Source organism: Acipenser ruthenus, chromosome 31 (assembly GCF_902713425.1).
Source record: "Acipenser ruthenus chromosome 31, fAciRut3.2 maternal haplotype, whole genome shotgun sequence".
In the NCBI taxonomy this organism is placed as follows: domain Eukaryota; kingdom Metazoa; phylum Chordata; class Actinopteri; order Acipenseriformes; family Acipenseridae; genus Acipenser; species Acipenser ruthenus.
In genome coordinates, this window is record NC_081219.1 from 9,822,790 (window position 1) to 9,840,810 (window position 18,021).

The window sequence follows — 18,021 nt, forward strand, 5'->3', positions numbered from 1 at the left end:
ATTTGTTTTCCATTGTTGTTTTGTTTGAAATCTTTATAGTATCATTATAAATTACATACAAATTGGCTACAAGACTTTTTCTTGTAAAAAAAAAAAAAAAAAAGATATATATTTAAAGAAACAGTTTAGTTATTTATCCATTTCCTGCTTTCAAAATGCTATTTCGCTGTATAATATTAAAACTGTTATGCAGATCTTTTGGACAAGTGTTCATCAGTGCATTAGCTGTTTATCTACTTGTTCTAGCTTTACGTTTAGAGTGTTTGAAGTGAGATCACAGGATTTAGTGATCCCCTAAGTGAACTACTTTAGTATTTGCAGAACATCAGACTGACCATTGAGCAGTACCTGAAATCAAGGGAGTGTCCTGCTTCTCCTGTCCCAGACATGGAAATTGAAGGTTGCTGCATATTCTGTACAGTAATAGTACAGTACTGAATAGTTTGGATTTAGTCAACACGACTGTTCCTTGCTTCCTCCACTTAGAAGGAGGCGCTCTAATAGATTCGCAAAGGGGATAGTAGTAGCCCCGCCTCCTTTTGCCTCGCTTGTTGGTAAGGAAGCTGTATCTGTTACTAAGGAAGCAGGCAGTGATGGAGGTTCTACAGTCGCGAAAGGGAATTTAAGGTACTTGACATTGTTTAACATTTTTTGTAATATTTAAACTGAATAGTTTACAACCAAATACAGTACAAATTTTATTATTACAATAAGTTACATTTTACTTTTAAGATGACGCAGTTCCAAACACACATTGTAGCTACATTATATTTTTAACGCAATAAACCAGTGCAGTTGTACATATAGTGATTGAGATGGCAACCAAGCAGTCATGTTTTATCATTGTTAAATAATTAAGCATACGTCTTTGTTATTGTGGCCTTTATTTTAAGTAACGTAATTTTGTCAATAGTCATTACCGCGCTGTTTAAGTCCAGTAGTATAGTCAATACTGTAGTAACAGAAAATGACACAAATAATCAAATATGTTACAGGTACATATTTCCATTATTATTTTCTCTTTTTTTCCCGATCTCAGCAAAAAAAAAAAGTTTGCAATGTCGGTGTGCGTTTATTTGATTTGCTATAGGAATACTATTGATTTTGTATTCTAGTATAAATTAAATTATAGTTTAAAGTGGACCTATTATTTATTACCTAGTGTGATCAAATGTAAAGTTACTGTATGTAAATTGTAAATGAACGCTAGACGAGTGTGTTACAGTAAATGCTCTTATAGAATTGAATTACGGTAACGTGAAGCAAGCAGCCAACATGTCACCAGTTCTTACTGTGCACAATTACAACGCAGTATGAAACAACACCGCCGAACACTTTGAACCGGATTAAATACATCTTTTTTTTTTAACCCCACTGTTTAGATATTAGTATGTGCGCAGTTTAGTCCTGCTAGCATTAAATCCTTGTCTGACAATCAGAACACCACTTTTGGTAACAGAACCACAAAGTACTATAAAATAAAGCCTTATTCAAAAGTGATCACCAGTTGATGACTGCAAAGTGAAATATAGACAATGCAGGACATGTTTTATGAAAAGATCATTTCAATTCCTCATAGGGGGTTAAGTGCGTGCTCATCCTGCATTGACAGTCTCTAGTTTAACACTGTGGTTGTTGTTTGGTTGCCGTAGCAGGTCTTTATTTATTATGTAAGAAGGAACAGCAAACAAAGGAATACTTGGATGAATGCCCAGAACACAACAAAACGCCAACAATTAATTCATTTTAGTGGCTGCATTTAGTTGAAATGCCAGATGTTTATTAGAAATATGTACCGGTATTTCTTAAGATAATTTCAATTAAAGTTAACAGTTTGTCTTGTTTGTAAGCGTTGCAACCTGTGTGTCAGAGCACTGAGTAAAGATGATCTGCAAAGTGTAATATAACACGTTATTGCCTTGATCAGTTTCAATGTTAGAACCGTAATTTATTTTTCAAATTCACTATCTATTAGTTTTTAATCATTTCATAAGGTTATTGCCGTTTATGTATTTCCAGAGTATGCTTTAACTAAAGAACCACTCTCTAAAGTCTGATAACAGTTGATGCATTTGTTCTGATGAGCTTTTCTTCATGCTGATGATGTAGGTTGCAGTGACCTACTTTTTCATGCTACTGATATCTGTGTTGTTATTCACCAACGATGTAAACATGATTTAATTAAATCATTTTTTTAAGCTTTTAGTATTGCTGATTTCAGTGACAGACATTTGGTTTAATGCGTCTTGCAGACCCTTCCAGAGTAAGTATTAGTAACATCAGCAAGTAAAAATAAATACAGGCTGTTTAGCAGGAATACACAATTCCTGTCCCTCTGGTCCCCCTGGTTTTTGTTCTACTAAATTACTTAATTGAGCTAATTTGACCTACTTTAAGGTCTTAATCAGGTAATTATTTAACAATGCCCATAAAACCTGGGAAGATTATTATTTGTAATTTTCTGTTTTGCAGGTATGTAGCAGCAGCAGGCGATGGAACTACCACATCTGGAAATCTGGGTCTTGGATGGGTACACACATAAATGGTATTTTGTGGGAGAACATCTTTCTTCCAGCAGTTATCTTCATGAATTGCAATGCACAGCCATTGAGTAAAAGTAGTACATATTTAACACTGGACTCCCTGGATTATTAATCATGCAGTGCCCTTCCTAGACATCCTCAGGGCTGCCTGGGCTGAATTATTCTGCCAGAAACAGACAGGTGCAAATATGATAATGAACTATCAGAATGGTGTTCCACTTCAGCCTTGCACAGGTGCTGTTTCTTCAGTAAAAACCAAAGCAGTAAAGAAGCCAGTGGGTTTGGAAGCTAATGACAGTACAGAAAATGTGGAAAAGGGCTCAGAAGAATATGGTTGTGAAAGGTTTCTGAATGACACCTTGCGGTTTCCCCCGGACGAGTTGGGCCAAGGAGCTCAGATGTTGGATAATGCTTTCCTACCAAGACCACCCCTTCTGCCCAAACCTCCTGGGCATCCTAAATTGGAAAAGGCCTTCTCCCTAGAAGAAAAGGTGGGAAGACGGAGGTTCAGAACAAGCCAGGAGAGCCTGGCTGAACCTGGAGGGATCGGATCTTCTTCTGTGAACTCCCTTCAGGACGATCTGGTTGGTCACCCGGTTTTGAACAGCACTTTCAAATTTCTAGATGGACGGGTTTCCTCAAGCAGCCTTCACAGCAACGCCTCAAGAGACTTCCAGGTCTCTCCTTGTCTTAGAAATGGAGGCAGTAGCCATTCAGACCCTGGGAAAAGGAGATCCAGTCAGAATTATGAACAAATAAAACCTTCAAAAACAAAACTTTCTCCTCTTCAGCCTACAGGACCCCTGCCTGCTATGGAACTCAACATGGCATCTCCTGCATTAAGGACAGCTAATAGGATAGACCAGGATTGTATGGATTACGGAGTGATCCCTAAGAGTGTGTTTGGGAGACAGCACAGTAACCTTACTGATGGCAGGCTGCTGGACAGTATGGTGTCGGATACCTGTTCCACTAACTCCATGAAGTCTTCACTCAGTGTACTCAATCCAATTCGATCCAAGGATGTAAGAAATAGGTAAGGCTTGTTTCTGCTCTAAATCCGTTTGCTCAACATATATACAACTATCAACCAGTAGGTCTATAAATGTATGTGGCAGCTGCTGTATGTGCTTGTTAGTTCAGCAAATTCTCAGGATATAATGCTATGTTAAAAGATTCTGTATGTTAGATTTTCTTATTGCTGTATCTCACTCAAATCTTTGCAAATCAAATTAAATCAAATCAACCCTACTAACTCTAAGGGTGTTATGCACCTGATGTTTTCCTAACAGTCCAGTTAAAAGAATCTTCAACACAGAAGTGTATACTAATTTCAAAGGTGATTTTGCTTTTCATCTCTTAAAAACACCTTTTGAATAACTGGCCGTAACCATTAGACTCTGGAAACTTATTTTTTAAATAAATTGTAGCCGTTATTATTGATGATGGAAGCAGCCCATAAATATGTTGTATTTGTTTCAGTGCATTTGAACTAAATACCACTTTCAGAGTAGAGCATTAGCAGTTCCTAAGATGCTGTTTTATATTTACAATAGTCTCCAAAACATTTTGAAAATGAACTAGAAAAAGCTATGAGGACCAGACTTTGTGATACCAACATGGCAAATCTTCATGTTAGGAAAGTAACTTTAGCTTTTAAGACCTGGCTTGAGTATTGTCAAGATTAGAAAGGCTGTCATCTCATTAGGTTGAGGGTGATTGAGGCTGCTTGCTCAACAGCTGGCAGTCTTTCTAATTCCATTGAAAGGGGTCACTGGGGAATAAGGGTGGATCCACCTTCCTCAGGTAAATGTGAGCAGGCTTTACAAGAGCCAAATAGTTATTTTAATGCAAATAATTTACTGGTCAAATATTGTACAGAGCATAATCTTTTATTATAGAAAAAAATATTTTAAACTGTTGATTTAGACGCTGTCTTGTATGTAAATCATAATGTATGTTATATTATGTTTTAGCATAGCCTAGATTGTACTGGCATTTAGGTGATTTTGTAATCTCTGGCCTTTGAGTCCACAAATTGGCCCAACAAGATTGTAAAATAACAAAGAACACTGCAGATAATTTTTTTTTTTTTTTTACAGTTAAGTTAATAAAGCTTTTCTAATTTAAAAAATAATTATGAAACAAAGGTGGTGTGCGGAGGGATTATTTAACCATTTTGTACGGCCTTACACAAAACATTGATAAACTCTAAGACCCACCTGACTTTTACAGGATAACACTTAAACAGAAGTGTCTGTAATTCCAATGTAACTAACACATGATTTCCTACTGATTTCAAATGAAATTCGTATTGAATTCAAAAGTCACAAGCATGACTTCATAACATTTCCCTTAATACACATGAAATAATCATGAACAGACACTTATTTGAAAGTGTTACCCTTTACAGTATGTGTGTATGTTTAGGTGATGCATTTTAAAGCAGTGCACTGCAATACGTTTATTTAGTGTGTCTCTTGAGTCATTTGTTTTTGAATGTTGCTTTGTTCTGTTCTTGTATATTTTTTAAAATATTTCTACAACACAGGAGTTTTCTGGAGGGCAGTCTTCTAGGCCACGGTGCGTTACTAGGAGCAGAAGAGCTGGATCGATGTTTCCCTGAGAGGAGTATAGGGATTTATATTGCCACATGGAACATGCAAGGAAAAAAGGTGGGTTGGAAACTCCATTTGAACTAGCATGTACACAGTCTGATACCAAGCACATGTTTAATTATTGAACATTGTTATTTCATTCACAAGAAATAATGTGTTCTATAATCATCCTTTTAGACTGCAAGTGCTTCATTATAGAGGAATGTCAAGACTACAAGATATCTAGTCAATGGTTAAAACAGAGTCCTGAAGTTGTATACAGCTATGGCCAAAAATTTCGCATCACCATATAGAATTAACTAATTTTGCTTCATAAAGTCGAATGAAACCTGCTGAATAATGTTTTGTTAACATATTTAATTACATACCGCTTTGTAGTTTTCCCATATACTTAATGAAAAACTGATATCAATTGAAAAATGTGATGTTTCGAACTCTTAACATGAAATAGTGTACTACTATTATGGCTTCCGGTAGACGTTTGCGATATCATTTTGTAGTTTATTTGATTACATGATAAATAAAATATCAAAATTCTGTTCGTATAGCTTTTTTTTTTTTTTTTTTTTTTTAATTACGTCTCAGTCCTAAAATTCTAGGTGATGCAAAACATTTGGCCCTAGCAGTAGGGCATGTCATATATTTCAGTTAATATGTGGTCAGTATTACTGGAAAGCAGACAAAGATAGAAGGCAAGAAATACCAAGAATCAGCTTCAAAGCCACTCTGTCATTTTAACAGTTTTAAATTTTATTTTTTAGGAACTTCCTCATAACTTGGATGATCTTCTGTTACCTCCTGATGCTGACTTTGCCCAAGACATTTACATTATCGGGGTTCAGGAAGGCTGTCCGGACAGGTGTGTTAATAACTAAAGTCGTATGGTTGCACTGTGCTGTTAAAATGTTAGAATAAACCAGTTCTCACAGAAACAATTGCAGAGGAACATACTGAAATCTTTAAAATAACATTTAAAATCTATTTAAATTGCATAGTGTTTAAGTTGATTGTGTAGCCTGTAGCAAGCGGATATCTTTTCTTGAACAGCATTTCACTTTCTGTTGCCATTACGGATATGTGCTTCTTCTTTGTGCTGTTTGGAGCAGTTGTTTGCCAGAAGTACAGTAATAAGTGTATGTTCTGATTTCCCAGGAGAGAGTGGGAAATACGCTTACAAGAGACCTTGGGGCCTTACTACGTCATGCTGGATGGAGTCGCTCATGGGGTTCTTTACCTGTCTGTGTTCATTAGGAGGGATCTCATTTGGTTTTGTTCAGGTAGGTGCTGGTAGACTTACCCTCTCCCTTTCAGATGTAAGCTAGAATCTATGATACATGTTTGCACAATTAGCTGTTTTTGTATCTGGACAAAATGTATATAGTGTAATATCTCAGTATAGAGGCAATGTTTTTTGGTTTTATGTTTATTAATAATAATAATAATAATAATAATAATAATAATAATTGTGATGATTTTCTTGCTTTATTTAGAGAAGAAAAACCTTTTGTGATTTAATTTAACCTTTTCTTATAAATTGCAAAAAAGGGAATAATGGACACTTGTTTCCATCAAATCTGGCAGTCTCTAAGGATTGCCTTGTAATATATTCTGCTGAGTGTAAGTTATTTCTGTGTGCTGTCTTTTAGCTGCTGTTTGTATCTGGTACTTTGTTTCTTGCAGAAGTTGAACATACAACAGTTACAACCCGAATCGTATCCCAGATCAAGACTAAAGGAGCTGTTGGTATTGGCTTTACATTCTTTGGTACATCATTTATCTTCATCACCTCCCACTTCACATGTAAGTTCACAGTCTGAATGCATCTGAGAGACAGCGTGCATGCTGGATGCACCTAATTTATACCTAATTTCTTTACAAGCACAACCTCAAAACTCCTTTAAAGCAGACCAACCAGCTTTAAGTGATTATAGAATTTTATGTAGAACATTTACTAGCGCTGGGATGAATATTGAAACAAACATAGCTTGAAATGTATTTATTTTTTAAATAAAAAGATAATATAAAAATGCTTGTATTTCAGCTGGAAAAACAAAAGTATATGAAAGGATTCTGGACTATAACAAGATCATTGAAGCCTTAACACTTCCCAAGATCCTGCCGGACACAAACCCTTATCGATCAAACTCTTGTGAGTTTTTTACTTGTTAGTCTTTACTCCTTTAATAATACCATTTTGACAGAAACCAACCATGCTGTTGAAATATAAAATGCAAAAGCAATATGAAAAATCTAGTGCTGGGACAAATATCCGAATATTTGAACGAATACGTTTTGACATGTATTCGGATACAAAAATCAGATGTTTGTATTTGCTAGAAATTTAATATCTTTTACTTATTTACTGGCTCACCAGAACTTGCGCGACAGTTTCAAAAATGGCAAATGAAAAAGAGTTCTATGTGATATATGAGATTAATGTATATAAAAAAAAAAAACTAAAAAACACAGGATCAACACAGCAGCTCTTGAGCCTCTATTTAAAAGTTTCAGACAGCAAAAAGTAAACAAACCAGATTATGCGCACTCACCCTTAGTGATCTCTATGGAAGACCATCTGGGTCAAAAACGCGATGTGCTGCTTTGGAGCGAGTCAGAATCTCATGGGACAGTAAAAAGGCAAGCATGTCATTCTGAAATGCCTCGCTTAAACAGTGCCCAACTTGCTGGAAATGTTGTGTAGTGATTTTTATATAGATTTTATATGTTATACATTTTTTGTTGCGACTTTCTGTTATGTGGAATGTAATAAACAAGAACCAAAGTGGTGAGTTTTTCCTCTTCATTTTACAATGCCATTTGCACGTTTGTTTATTTGTGTTTAAAGTCAAATTTCAGTTTTCGTTTGCTTGTTCAGCTACAAAAAGCCACAAGTAAACCTCATGTTATTACTTTATGAAAACTCATCTGGCCACTGTTTACTGTGAAGAACTGGCAATGGCAAGGAATGAAAAATAAATAAAGTGTGTTGTCAACTTTATGTACTATTTGTTTCATGGATTAAACAAAACAACGTTTAACTTGAACTGTTATGTGGCATCCTACTCTTGGGATGTTGTTCTTCTTTAAAGTGTTACATATTGTAACGTTTTGCTGTAAAATACAGGCACACACACACACAGGGGCCACACACCCCTGTTCCTGCTGTTATGCTGTCTCTGCCTGCGTTCTGAGCAATATAATGGCTTTTATTACTTTTTGAAAATGAACGAATATTTCAATTATGAATGAATATCCGAACATGAAAAGCCTGTGTTTGTTCCAGCACTAATATAATCAGTAGTCTCTGTGTATAGGAACACCTCCTAAGAGAACACTTCGGCTTAGGAAGCACCCTTGTTGAAACGGAATTTTCTCATTGTAAAGAAACAGGAACTTTGCTTAAAAGAACACCTTTTTGGCACAGCTAGTGATTCACTGCTAACCGATTCACAACTGATACAATACTGTTTTGTAAACTGATAACTCATCATCATCAAACTCAAATTCAAATGTTTTATTCAATCTTTTCAAACTGACTTGTCATCGCGAGAGTAATCTAGAGTGTAGGGGTGCTGTGTTAATAACCATTGTGTTCAAATTCATTCTTGTATTCATAATTACTGTTAGTCACTGCTGCATTTTTACCGTATGTCGGGGTGTTTTGTTAATTTAGTTTGTCAGTTAGTTTATTAGCATTAGTTTGTCAGTTAATGTATTAGTATTATAGTTTATTAACATTTTTTTGTACCCCTAGCTGATGTCACTACACGATTTGATGAGGTGTTCTGGTTTGGAGATTTTAATTTCCGCTTGAATATGGACCGCATTGGAGTGGATCAAATCCTGCAGCAGGACCTCAGCTCAGACATGAGCAGACTACTACAGTATGATCAGCTTTCCAAGGAAATGAAAGATGGTATGTAACTAAACCACACTGCTCGTTTATAAAGATGTAAAGGGGTTGTGACCCTAAACTATACCACCAACATTGAACAGCTGGGTTGTGGTTTGCTGAACATGGTTTGGAAACACGTTATTTATAGCCTCAATGTGTTGGAGTGTCAAGCATATTTCATGGGCGGTCATTTTTGTCCCCTTAGATTATTGGTGTTACCTATCGCACGTATAACTTGAATTCACTATTCATAACCATGCCATTTATTTTCTGCAGGTTCTGTTTTTCAAGGGTTCAAAGAGGCTCCTATACAGTTTCCCCCAACATACAAATTTGATGTTGGATGTGACATCTATGACACCACCACAAAGCAAAGAACCCCTTCATATACAGTAAGGAATCTCAAATTACACTATAGGAGTTAGGAAATCAGAACCTATAATATGTGTTTTAAGAAGTATATGCCAGTTTGTAATATTTTTCTCACACTTTTAGTATCTAGAGAAAATGCTAAAACTAAACCCCATTATATGTTTGTACTCTGGGATCACTCTACTGTTAAAAGACATGCCGTTTTTCTATCTTTCTCCTAAAGGACCGTGTGCTGTATAAAAGTCGTCACAAAGGTGACATTAAGGTTGTGAAATATACCTGCTGTTCCACTATTAAATCGTCAGACCACAGGCCAGTGTTGGGAGTATTTCAAGTTAAAGTGAGACCTGGGAGAGACAAGTAAGTAAAGCGCCAGTTTTTGCTCCCTTTGTAGAAATGTAGTTTATAAAATAAAATGATCTGTAATATGAACAATCAGTAGCAGGAAAGGGTTGGACAATGCAGTAATTCTTGTGTGTGTGTTTTCCTGGCAGTATTCCATTGGGGGCTGGTCAGTTTGACAGGGAGCTGTATTTGGAGGGGATCAGAAGGAGGATTACCAGGGAACTCCAAAGGAAGCAGGCACTGAAAAATCAGAAAAACAGCACGGTCTGTGCCATTTCCTGACAATCAGCAACGGCAGGAGAAACTTGGGAACTTCTAAACAGAACCGGAATCTCAAAAAACACAAAAAAGCACAGCCTGGTCTCTTTTATACAAGGTATACAATCAATGCTGATTAGCTGTTAATTACAGTCAATACAGACTGTGCATTGTTTTAACCTTCAGGATAGTCAAAATAAAAAAGAACAATTTAAAGGAGGAGTGCACAGAAGTTCTGTTTCGTGTTTTGGATACATATGTAATTGACTGTGCCCTTTGCAGAACATTGTGCTTGAAATATAACGTTAACTTTGAAGGTGCCTACCAGATACCCCATTATTCCAGAATGAAAAATATTTCATACAACATATTGCTGACCAGAATGGATGACCATAGGAAATACATTATTAACCTTTAACTGTCTGTGATACTGTTTTATTTGCTTGGGTATTCATTTATAAAACAAAATGCTTAGGAGTAAAATATAATGCTGCTTCCACAATTGTTAATGGGTTTGTTTATCCTGGTACGTATCCAATAGCCTATCCACACTACCTAAACAATGCCACATGATTGTCAATCATGTCAGTGATTATCGCACATTATTTAAGTAGCAAGAATAGAGTATAGCAATTTCTTACAATCTAAACAGTATTATATATAATTGTATGTGCAATTGGCCAAATTTAACGAAATATTTGTTTAAAACTTTTTTTTTTTTTGGCCCTATTGCCTTAACAGATTATTGTTCCAGTACTCTAATAAACTGAAATATTGTAATCAGTGAGAATGATTCTTCGGTTTGATCCTGGCTCTGCACTTTTTATACCCGTCTCATTTTAAGATTCATTCTTAAACATTAGCATTGTCTACGTGCTCGGTTACATGTTGAGCTCCAAAGGGGTTGTCCAGGGGTGTTTCTCATGGGGTAGTTTTCAACAGGTAGCGGCTGCATCGTAACTATTTACACAGTTAATCATCTTTATACATTACAACAAATAGAATGTGTGGTGCGGTTTACACTCACAAAAACACCAGCAAATTGTTGTCAATTTCTTATGTATTTCACAAGCACTGTTTTTATGTTTGCTTATTAGGCAAGATGCCAAATATATCACACTGGTACGAAGGGCTCGTGCCTGGTATCTTTTGTGACATTGGATCAGGGGATTATTACTTTGTTGTTCATTTTATTTTTACACTTGTTATGTTGTGTTAAACTTATTTAAAATTTTCAACATTGTAAATATAACAATCACACCTGTATACTTATCTGCAATTTATATATTTTTCTACATAAATGCAGAGTTAAGTGATAAGCGCTTGTCTTTGTTGTCTTTTTTTTTTTTTTTTTTTTAATTCCTTACAGAATTAACAGATCTTTTCCAAGAATCAGTGTTAATAACTGGTAACCCCGGGCCACCACCACAGATCATTACACTGCTGCAAGGGCAGGTTGTTATTTAAAAATTCTAAAAGACAGGCAATATGGTTTTAGGACAGCTGATAAGCTTAGACTTTAAATCAAAATAAGTTATTTAACTAAAATGATCGTCATATTTTGTATGAAAGGAAGGAAAGTGCTTTTGGTTTAACACCAGTTGGTTTAAAACACCAAAAAACAGACCAGAAGGAATTTCAAGTAATTGGCATCCACACTTTAATTCTAGCAGGGGTAAGTATGTTCATTAAAATGTTTAATTACCACAATGGAATTGAGCCATCTCATTTAAGAAATAAAGTCTTTAATATGTGCAGATAAAATAAAAAAAAATGCATAAAGGTGAAAGTCTGCTTAAAACAACATGTAAGATTCATAAACACTTTGTAAATGTCTGAATCAGTGTTTATTTAAATACGTTTTGCATCATAGGTGTCTAAGAAACATATAACCCACAGAAGACTTTGAACAGGTGTCTAAGAAACATATAACCCACAAAAGACTTTGAACAGTTTAACATCTTATACAAGCTACCATATATACATTCACAATAAACTCACTAACATTAAGAGGTCAGTACTTATTAAAAAAGGGGGTTCATTATTCAATAAAGCCCTTTAAGCCAAGAGTTTTAGAATCGTATTAATGTAAATTACCACGGTGTGTGGTAAATACAATGATATTCAGTTTAAGTTGTAAGTATGCAGTCAGTAATTCAAAATGCTTGATTAGTATGGCTTGGACACAAGGGTTTACAAAAGACGCTTTAAGGTTAGGGAGGAAAGACATTCAAGAAACTCCAGACCATGTTTTGCAAACATATAGCGCCACCGCTATGGGCACTGTGATTAAAGTCTGGTTAGAAGATACAGCAGCACAAAATCTAGAACTGCATTCTACAGTTTTGTATTTATAAACTGAGTTTACAGGTTTACAAAATATGGCATTGAAACTAAGATTGACACCCTTACAACCTGCCACAGTGGAACCTCAGTAATTTAAGCACAAGTCACTGAGGACTGTGGAAAGGGGATGCAAGTAGATTCCGGGAAATTGGATTACTTGGAGTAAAGGAAAAAGCTCCTCATTGGAGAAAAGCTCCAGTTCTCATCAAAACTTTGTTTTGGTGACCAATAAATAAGTCACTCTTTATAGCCACTACTGTTGAAACACAGAAAACAGCAAAGTGGTTGAGAGCAATAGAACCTTACTTTGAACCCGGTTAGCCAGTGGAATAGACTTTCCCTCAATCTGTTCACAAGCAGCAGACATGCTTGTTTAAAAGTCTAAATAAATTAATTAATTCTCTCCTTTTTAAAGATTTAAAAGGCCATAAGGCTGGCACTTTAGATAGCTAAACTAAATATCATATCACGCATTAAATGCAAAAACAAAGACCAGCTCTATAGTTAAATAAAATAATTGCCAGGGAAAAATAAAATACAAAATAACACATCTGTATCCTAAATAAATGCACACTTGAAACTGTCTCTGTAGTATCTGAACAATTTACTACCTGTGCGCCGTTTCTGGCGTTGCACCCTAGTCGTAGTCATAAAGGCTTAATGCAAAACCGTTTTAGACCATTTCCCGTTGAAGAAAGTAGTAGCAATGTTTAGCCCCAATGTATTTACACACTATGAAACATTTCTTGGAAAGGGTTCCTTTAAGAAAATACCCACGTCTCAAGTACCCAAGTTTGTGTTGCACAATCCTGCACCATGCATTTGTCTTCTACCGGAAGAGCCTGTATATTCTGGGCAAACGCCCCTCTTTACTAGACAAAGCCTCCTGGATATGATCGTATGTGGGTAGCTCTGTAAGATCCCCCAAGGCTGCCACTGCTGGCTTGCTGCGGAGCATTTTGGCAGTCACCCTCTTGATGTCACTCGCAGTCACTTTACCTTTAAGAGAAAGGCACACAAAAAAAAAAGCAGCGAGTTAGCAGTTAAATGAAATTTAGAATATCCGAAACACAAAAAAGGTGCAATTGTATGTTAAATGCAATATCATTTGGAGTATTTGCTAATAAAAACAGCAAAAGACAATTGTTTTATAGGAGTGTTTAATAAATGTGTCTCCAATGCTTAATCCTCAGGAGTAAAATTAAACCTGAAATATCAGAACACCTATATAGTACAAAGTGCATGAAAATACAAAGAAATCTAAAAGATTCATATAATAACCACAGGAAGGCTGTTGGGAGACAAGGGGCTCCATAACCAAAGAACTTACTGATGAGGTCACAGAGCTCATGAGGCAGTTTCCTCTTGCCAGTGGCCAGCACCTGTCTCCCCACATCCTCGAAGATGACAGGCCGAGACTCCAGGTTCATCATCAGCATGGACTTCAGCTGTGTCTTCGCCCGCTCTAGCTCCATCTGCAAAACAAGGCAGGTTTAGTTCAACAAGCAGCACCTGAGACAGTCTTTCCTCTACTCTGAGTCCCTTGATTCATTATTAACCTTCATATTCTCTTTTCATTCTTAATAGTCAAGCAGCTCCACGTTTATTTATTTATTTCCAAAACGGGTTTACATTTTATATTCAAACCAGTGTGTTCTTAAGTATGTTAACTATGATGATCCTGTTAAGTGCAGACTGTTTCCGTATGACCACCTTTAATGCAAAAGCACCAGCAATACAAAGTGTCAGCCACAATGAGCAATCCTTATGGAATACACATCACTATGGCCATACTACTGGCTTTTAAGCAATGTAAGTAGTCAGTTACCTCTTCAGCTCTCCCGGACATCTGTATAAATTCTCTCGTTATGATTTCCACCATTTCTCGGGCCTAGAAATCAGACTTAATGTCAGTCAAAAAACAAGTAAAACGAACACGGCACATCAATATCCATCTGTCAAAATACCAAAAACGTTTTGTAGAATACTGAAAAGATCGGTTTATTTGATCTACTGTCAACGTCTAATATTTTTAAAGTCTTTCCTCACCTGTCTGGGGTCTGCACTAGCATGGATACAAAGCAGCCCTGTGTCTTCATAGCTGTGGTGGTAAGCCGTTGCGTTGTACATCCAGTGGTGCCTAGAACACAAGATGAAAATGATCTAGGGAGGATGAGGTTAATGCAAGTGTCACTTTTACAGACATATGGTACACCTACACCATATCCACATTGTCAGTGATATTTATCCTTGCTGGTGATGGAAGTACAGACTGTATAAAGCAAAGTGGACAGGGGTGTTAAAACCCTTTGTTGTGGCCCCTATTAGAAGTGAATTTAAATCCACAAAGGAATCAGGATAGCCCTCCATGCAATCTCTAATAGTCTCCAGCGTACCTGTTAAGGACATTGAGATACAGCCTGGTAAACATTCCCTTTCCAGGTCCACCCGCTGAAAATGAACCTCCCCCTCCCATCATCATATTCAGCACTGCAAAGGGAATGAAGTCATCCTCCTGAAAATGGAATCGATTCACAAAAATACAAATGGGTGAACGATCTATTTCAACTAAACAGGTCAAAAAATCATTCTCTTAAAGAGCGCAGTTGTTTTTTAAAGTTAGTTTTTAAACTCACTAGGAATGAACAGCTTTCCAATCCAATCATGATGTGAGTCAGCTCTGGCATTGGGGTGGGTCCAAGACTGACATCAGACATGTCCTTCTCAGTCTGAGGAGAAACAATAGAGCACACAACTTAGAACCAATAAAGATGATTGTAAAACAAAAACAAAAAACGAAGTGTGTTTCAAGGCGTCTTACCTTGACGATGCCCCCTGTGTACTGTGCCACAGAGAGGTCCACATTTCCAGTCTTCCCTGCCCCCCACACCGGCTTCACTCCCAGCAGGTACTTCCTGGCACACTGCACCAGTTGGTCATGCTCTATACCCACTCCGGCCAGTACCATGCGCTCAGGGCTGTAGTAGTTGCGCAGGTAGCCGTGCAGCATGACCTGGTCAATCTTGTCAATGTTCTCTGGGGGGCTGAAGCGGGGCAGGCCCACTGTGTTTCCCCGATACGCAGCCTAGGAGGGAGAGGGGATAAGGGGGAGGGTTTAATGTTATGAAATGACATGCTACAAATCCTCTCGGCCAATCAAAATACCCGATTCACAGTCAAAAAATGACTGACCGCATGGATCATCTCGGTGAGGAGAGGCTCAGGATCAGGTCTCATGTTCAGATCTTCCAGCTCAAACCTCACTGCCATCCGTGTCATCTCAATTTCATCATCTGAAAGATAAATGAACAGATCTTGGATAATGGCAATTTCACTGCCACTGTTAATATTAAAAATTACAGTGTACCATCACATACTGTTCTCTGCTAGCACAGAAATGATCCAAAGCATCCGTTCCATACATGATCAATACAATGCATTCCTGCTATTTCTTTACTTTTACAAGACTCTAAACTCCCAGCACCATCCCAGAGGAAAACATGAAACCTACAGTGACAGGAATTCCTATCAGTCAAGATTTATAGGAAATATTTTGTTAGCTCTATGTGCTTTACATGTGTTTTCCCAGTTCCCTTTAAAAATGATCCCTTAACAGTCAACAAACTTCTCCTTATTAAATCAAATGGTGTCTACCTGTTAGCCTTGGCTGAAGCACTACATCAGACAGCAGGTTGACCACAGTCTCCAAACCTTTTACCTCAGCTGACACAGCATACATTGTGGTGTCTCTGTGAATAAAGGCAGCAAGATTTCACTTCAGCACATTAGTTCAGCACAACTTGGACAGTCTTTTGCAGGATTCTGTATTGCAGTACCTGGAGGTCTGGCAGTCGCAGATCCCTCCATGTTTCTCCAGTGTTAAGAGGATTTCATCCTTGCTTCCATATTGGGCGGTAGACTGAAATGGAAGGAGGTGCAATATGAGAAACTCAATAGGATATATCCAATTGATCTAAACAACTGTGGGACTAAATAAATGGGCTGTACAATCACAAACATAAAGAAGAATTACAACTGTAACGCCTACTTACCGAAAACGCCAGTTTCTCAAGAAAATGTGAAATGCCGCTGGGATATTTTGTCTCATGTCTGGATCCCGAATTGACTAAAACTAAAAGAAAATAAATGCTTTTTACAATGACAAACAGTGTTTCAGCCAAGTTTCCCTAAAACCCCCATCATTGGCCCTGTCATTAATATTAAACCTGTTCCAGATATTGTTCCAGGTACCCAGGGGAAATATTATCTGCAACAACACACAATAAAAGTATCAAAAAGCTTCACTAAAGCTGTAATTTTAACTATTTGCAAGCCTTAAAATATAAGAATTAAGTACTTTGTGATAAGAAATCAATATTTAATAGATCATAGTTAATTGCAACTTCCCCCACCACGTGTACCCTTCAAAACAAGAAACTGATAAGCATGTTGTTCCTGGTAATGTCTCTGTAAAATCAGGACTTACTTCCTACTGTACAGAACTGGCCAAACTTATTCTGGGAGGCCACTTTGAGCCCATTTTCCAGAGTAGTGATTTTAGTTTCATACTTCTCCTGCCCATCTACAGTTGCAAAGACTGGCTTGGGGGTGCCTGGAAGAGCAGTGGAGAGTGAGATATTGGGGTAGCCGGTGCCGCTGCTATACCGCCTGTACGCTGCAAGACCAAACCTGAAAGAGAAATCAATCATCATATCCAAGACACGGAGGTCAAGAGGCCAGGTGGAGAGGCGGACTAAAGGCTGCCAATAGGTTACTTCTCTGGGGTAGCAACTAGGTAGTAACGCCACTAATGATACTTGACGGTACAATAAGTACCTTAAGGTTACATTTACTTTTTCCTGCAAAACAAAATTAAACTTTAGCCAGAGTGGCAGGTCATTAGATGCTTTCGTATCATTGCTTAGAACTACAACACAGCGATTGCCTTTAACAAATCTCATTATATAAAATACACAACAACGAGTAAAAACGATATACTGTACTGAAGCGATCTGCTGACAAACGTGTTCGATCAGTTTCACTCAAACAAACAACACACGAAATGTCAGATACTGCCGGAAAATACAATGCGAAGAGCGAGCACGATAAGCTTGACATTTCTAAGAATTAGATACATGTGTAACTAATTTGACCAAAGTCACATGTGTTTTCCGTTCTACAAACTAAGACATCGGCCACAAACGCCACGTTGCCCGATGTGTTGCCTTTCTAGTACGTATCTTGTTCGACATTTATTTTTAAATAATAACATTACCTTTGCAGTCTGCTCAAACTTCTAATTCTAGCCATGTGTACCGCCATCTTGGATTGCCCCTAATCCACTTCTGTTTCCGGGGCCGGTTCTATATGTTCCTTCCTGTGTTTGGGTTGCTTAGCAGCTCACATGTTCTAGATATAAGCTTTTTTTTATGTATTATGACGTTTTTTAGACTGGGTCTATTGAAAAAACAATACATATTTAGAATTATTCCTGTATTCCAAACATTCTTTACTCCAGAAATATTAACCTGTAGCGTGGCTGCTCACTGATAGGGAATAAAAATGGGACACCCTTGACAAATTAAAATACTTTTTAAGTTCAGGGTTGTTGGTTATACTAACAACAGGTACTGAGTTGATAACA

The 18,021-nt window shown here is 37.2% G+C and overlaps 2 protein-coding genes across 2 annotated transcripts; one reads left to right on the forward strand and one right to left on the reverse strand.

The window, feature by feature from the left end:
• The first annotated feature begins 502 nt into the window (after positions 1-502).
• On the forward strand, positions 503-11,344 carry LOC117422113 (phosphatidylinositol polyphosphate 5-phosphatase type IV-like). The gene is made up of 11 exons (XM_034036775.3): positions 503-627; positions 2,473-3,579; positions 5,095-5,218; positions 5,923-6,020; positions 6,314-6,438; positions 6,842-6,961; positions 7,203-7,310; positions 8,916-9,077; positions 9,333-9,448; positions 9,652-9,788; positions 9,923-11,344. The coding sequence occupies exons 2-11, from the start codon at positions 2,732-2,734 to the stop codon at positions 10,053-10,055; spliced, it is 1,971 nt and encodes a 656-aa protein (XP_033892666.3). The 5' UTR covers positions 503-627; positions 2,473-2,731; the 3' UTR covers positions 10,056-11,344.
• A 415-nt stretch (positions 11,345-11,759) lies between these two features.
• Positions 11,760-18,003, reverse strand: LOC117964681 (mitochondrial-processing peptidase subunit alpha-like). The gene is made up of 13 exons (XM_034908990.2): positions 17,653-18,003; positions 16,864-17,066; positions 16,430-16,509; positions 16,214-16,296; positions 16,032-16,126; positions 15,570-15,670; positions 15,199-15,462; positions 15,014-15,106; positions 14,774-14,892; positions 14,427-14,517; positions 14,206-14,268; positions 13,708-13,852; positions 11,760-13,376 (listed from the first exon to the last, which is right to left on the reverse strand). Exons 1-13 carry the CDS (start codon positions 17,697-17,699, stop codon positions 13,207-13,209), a joined length of 1,554 nt encoding a protein of 517 aa, XP_034764881.2. The 5' UTR covers positions 17,700-18,003; the 3' UTR covers positions 11,760-13,206.
• Between the last annotated feature and the right edge of the window lie 18 nt (positions 18,004-18,021).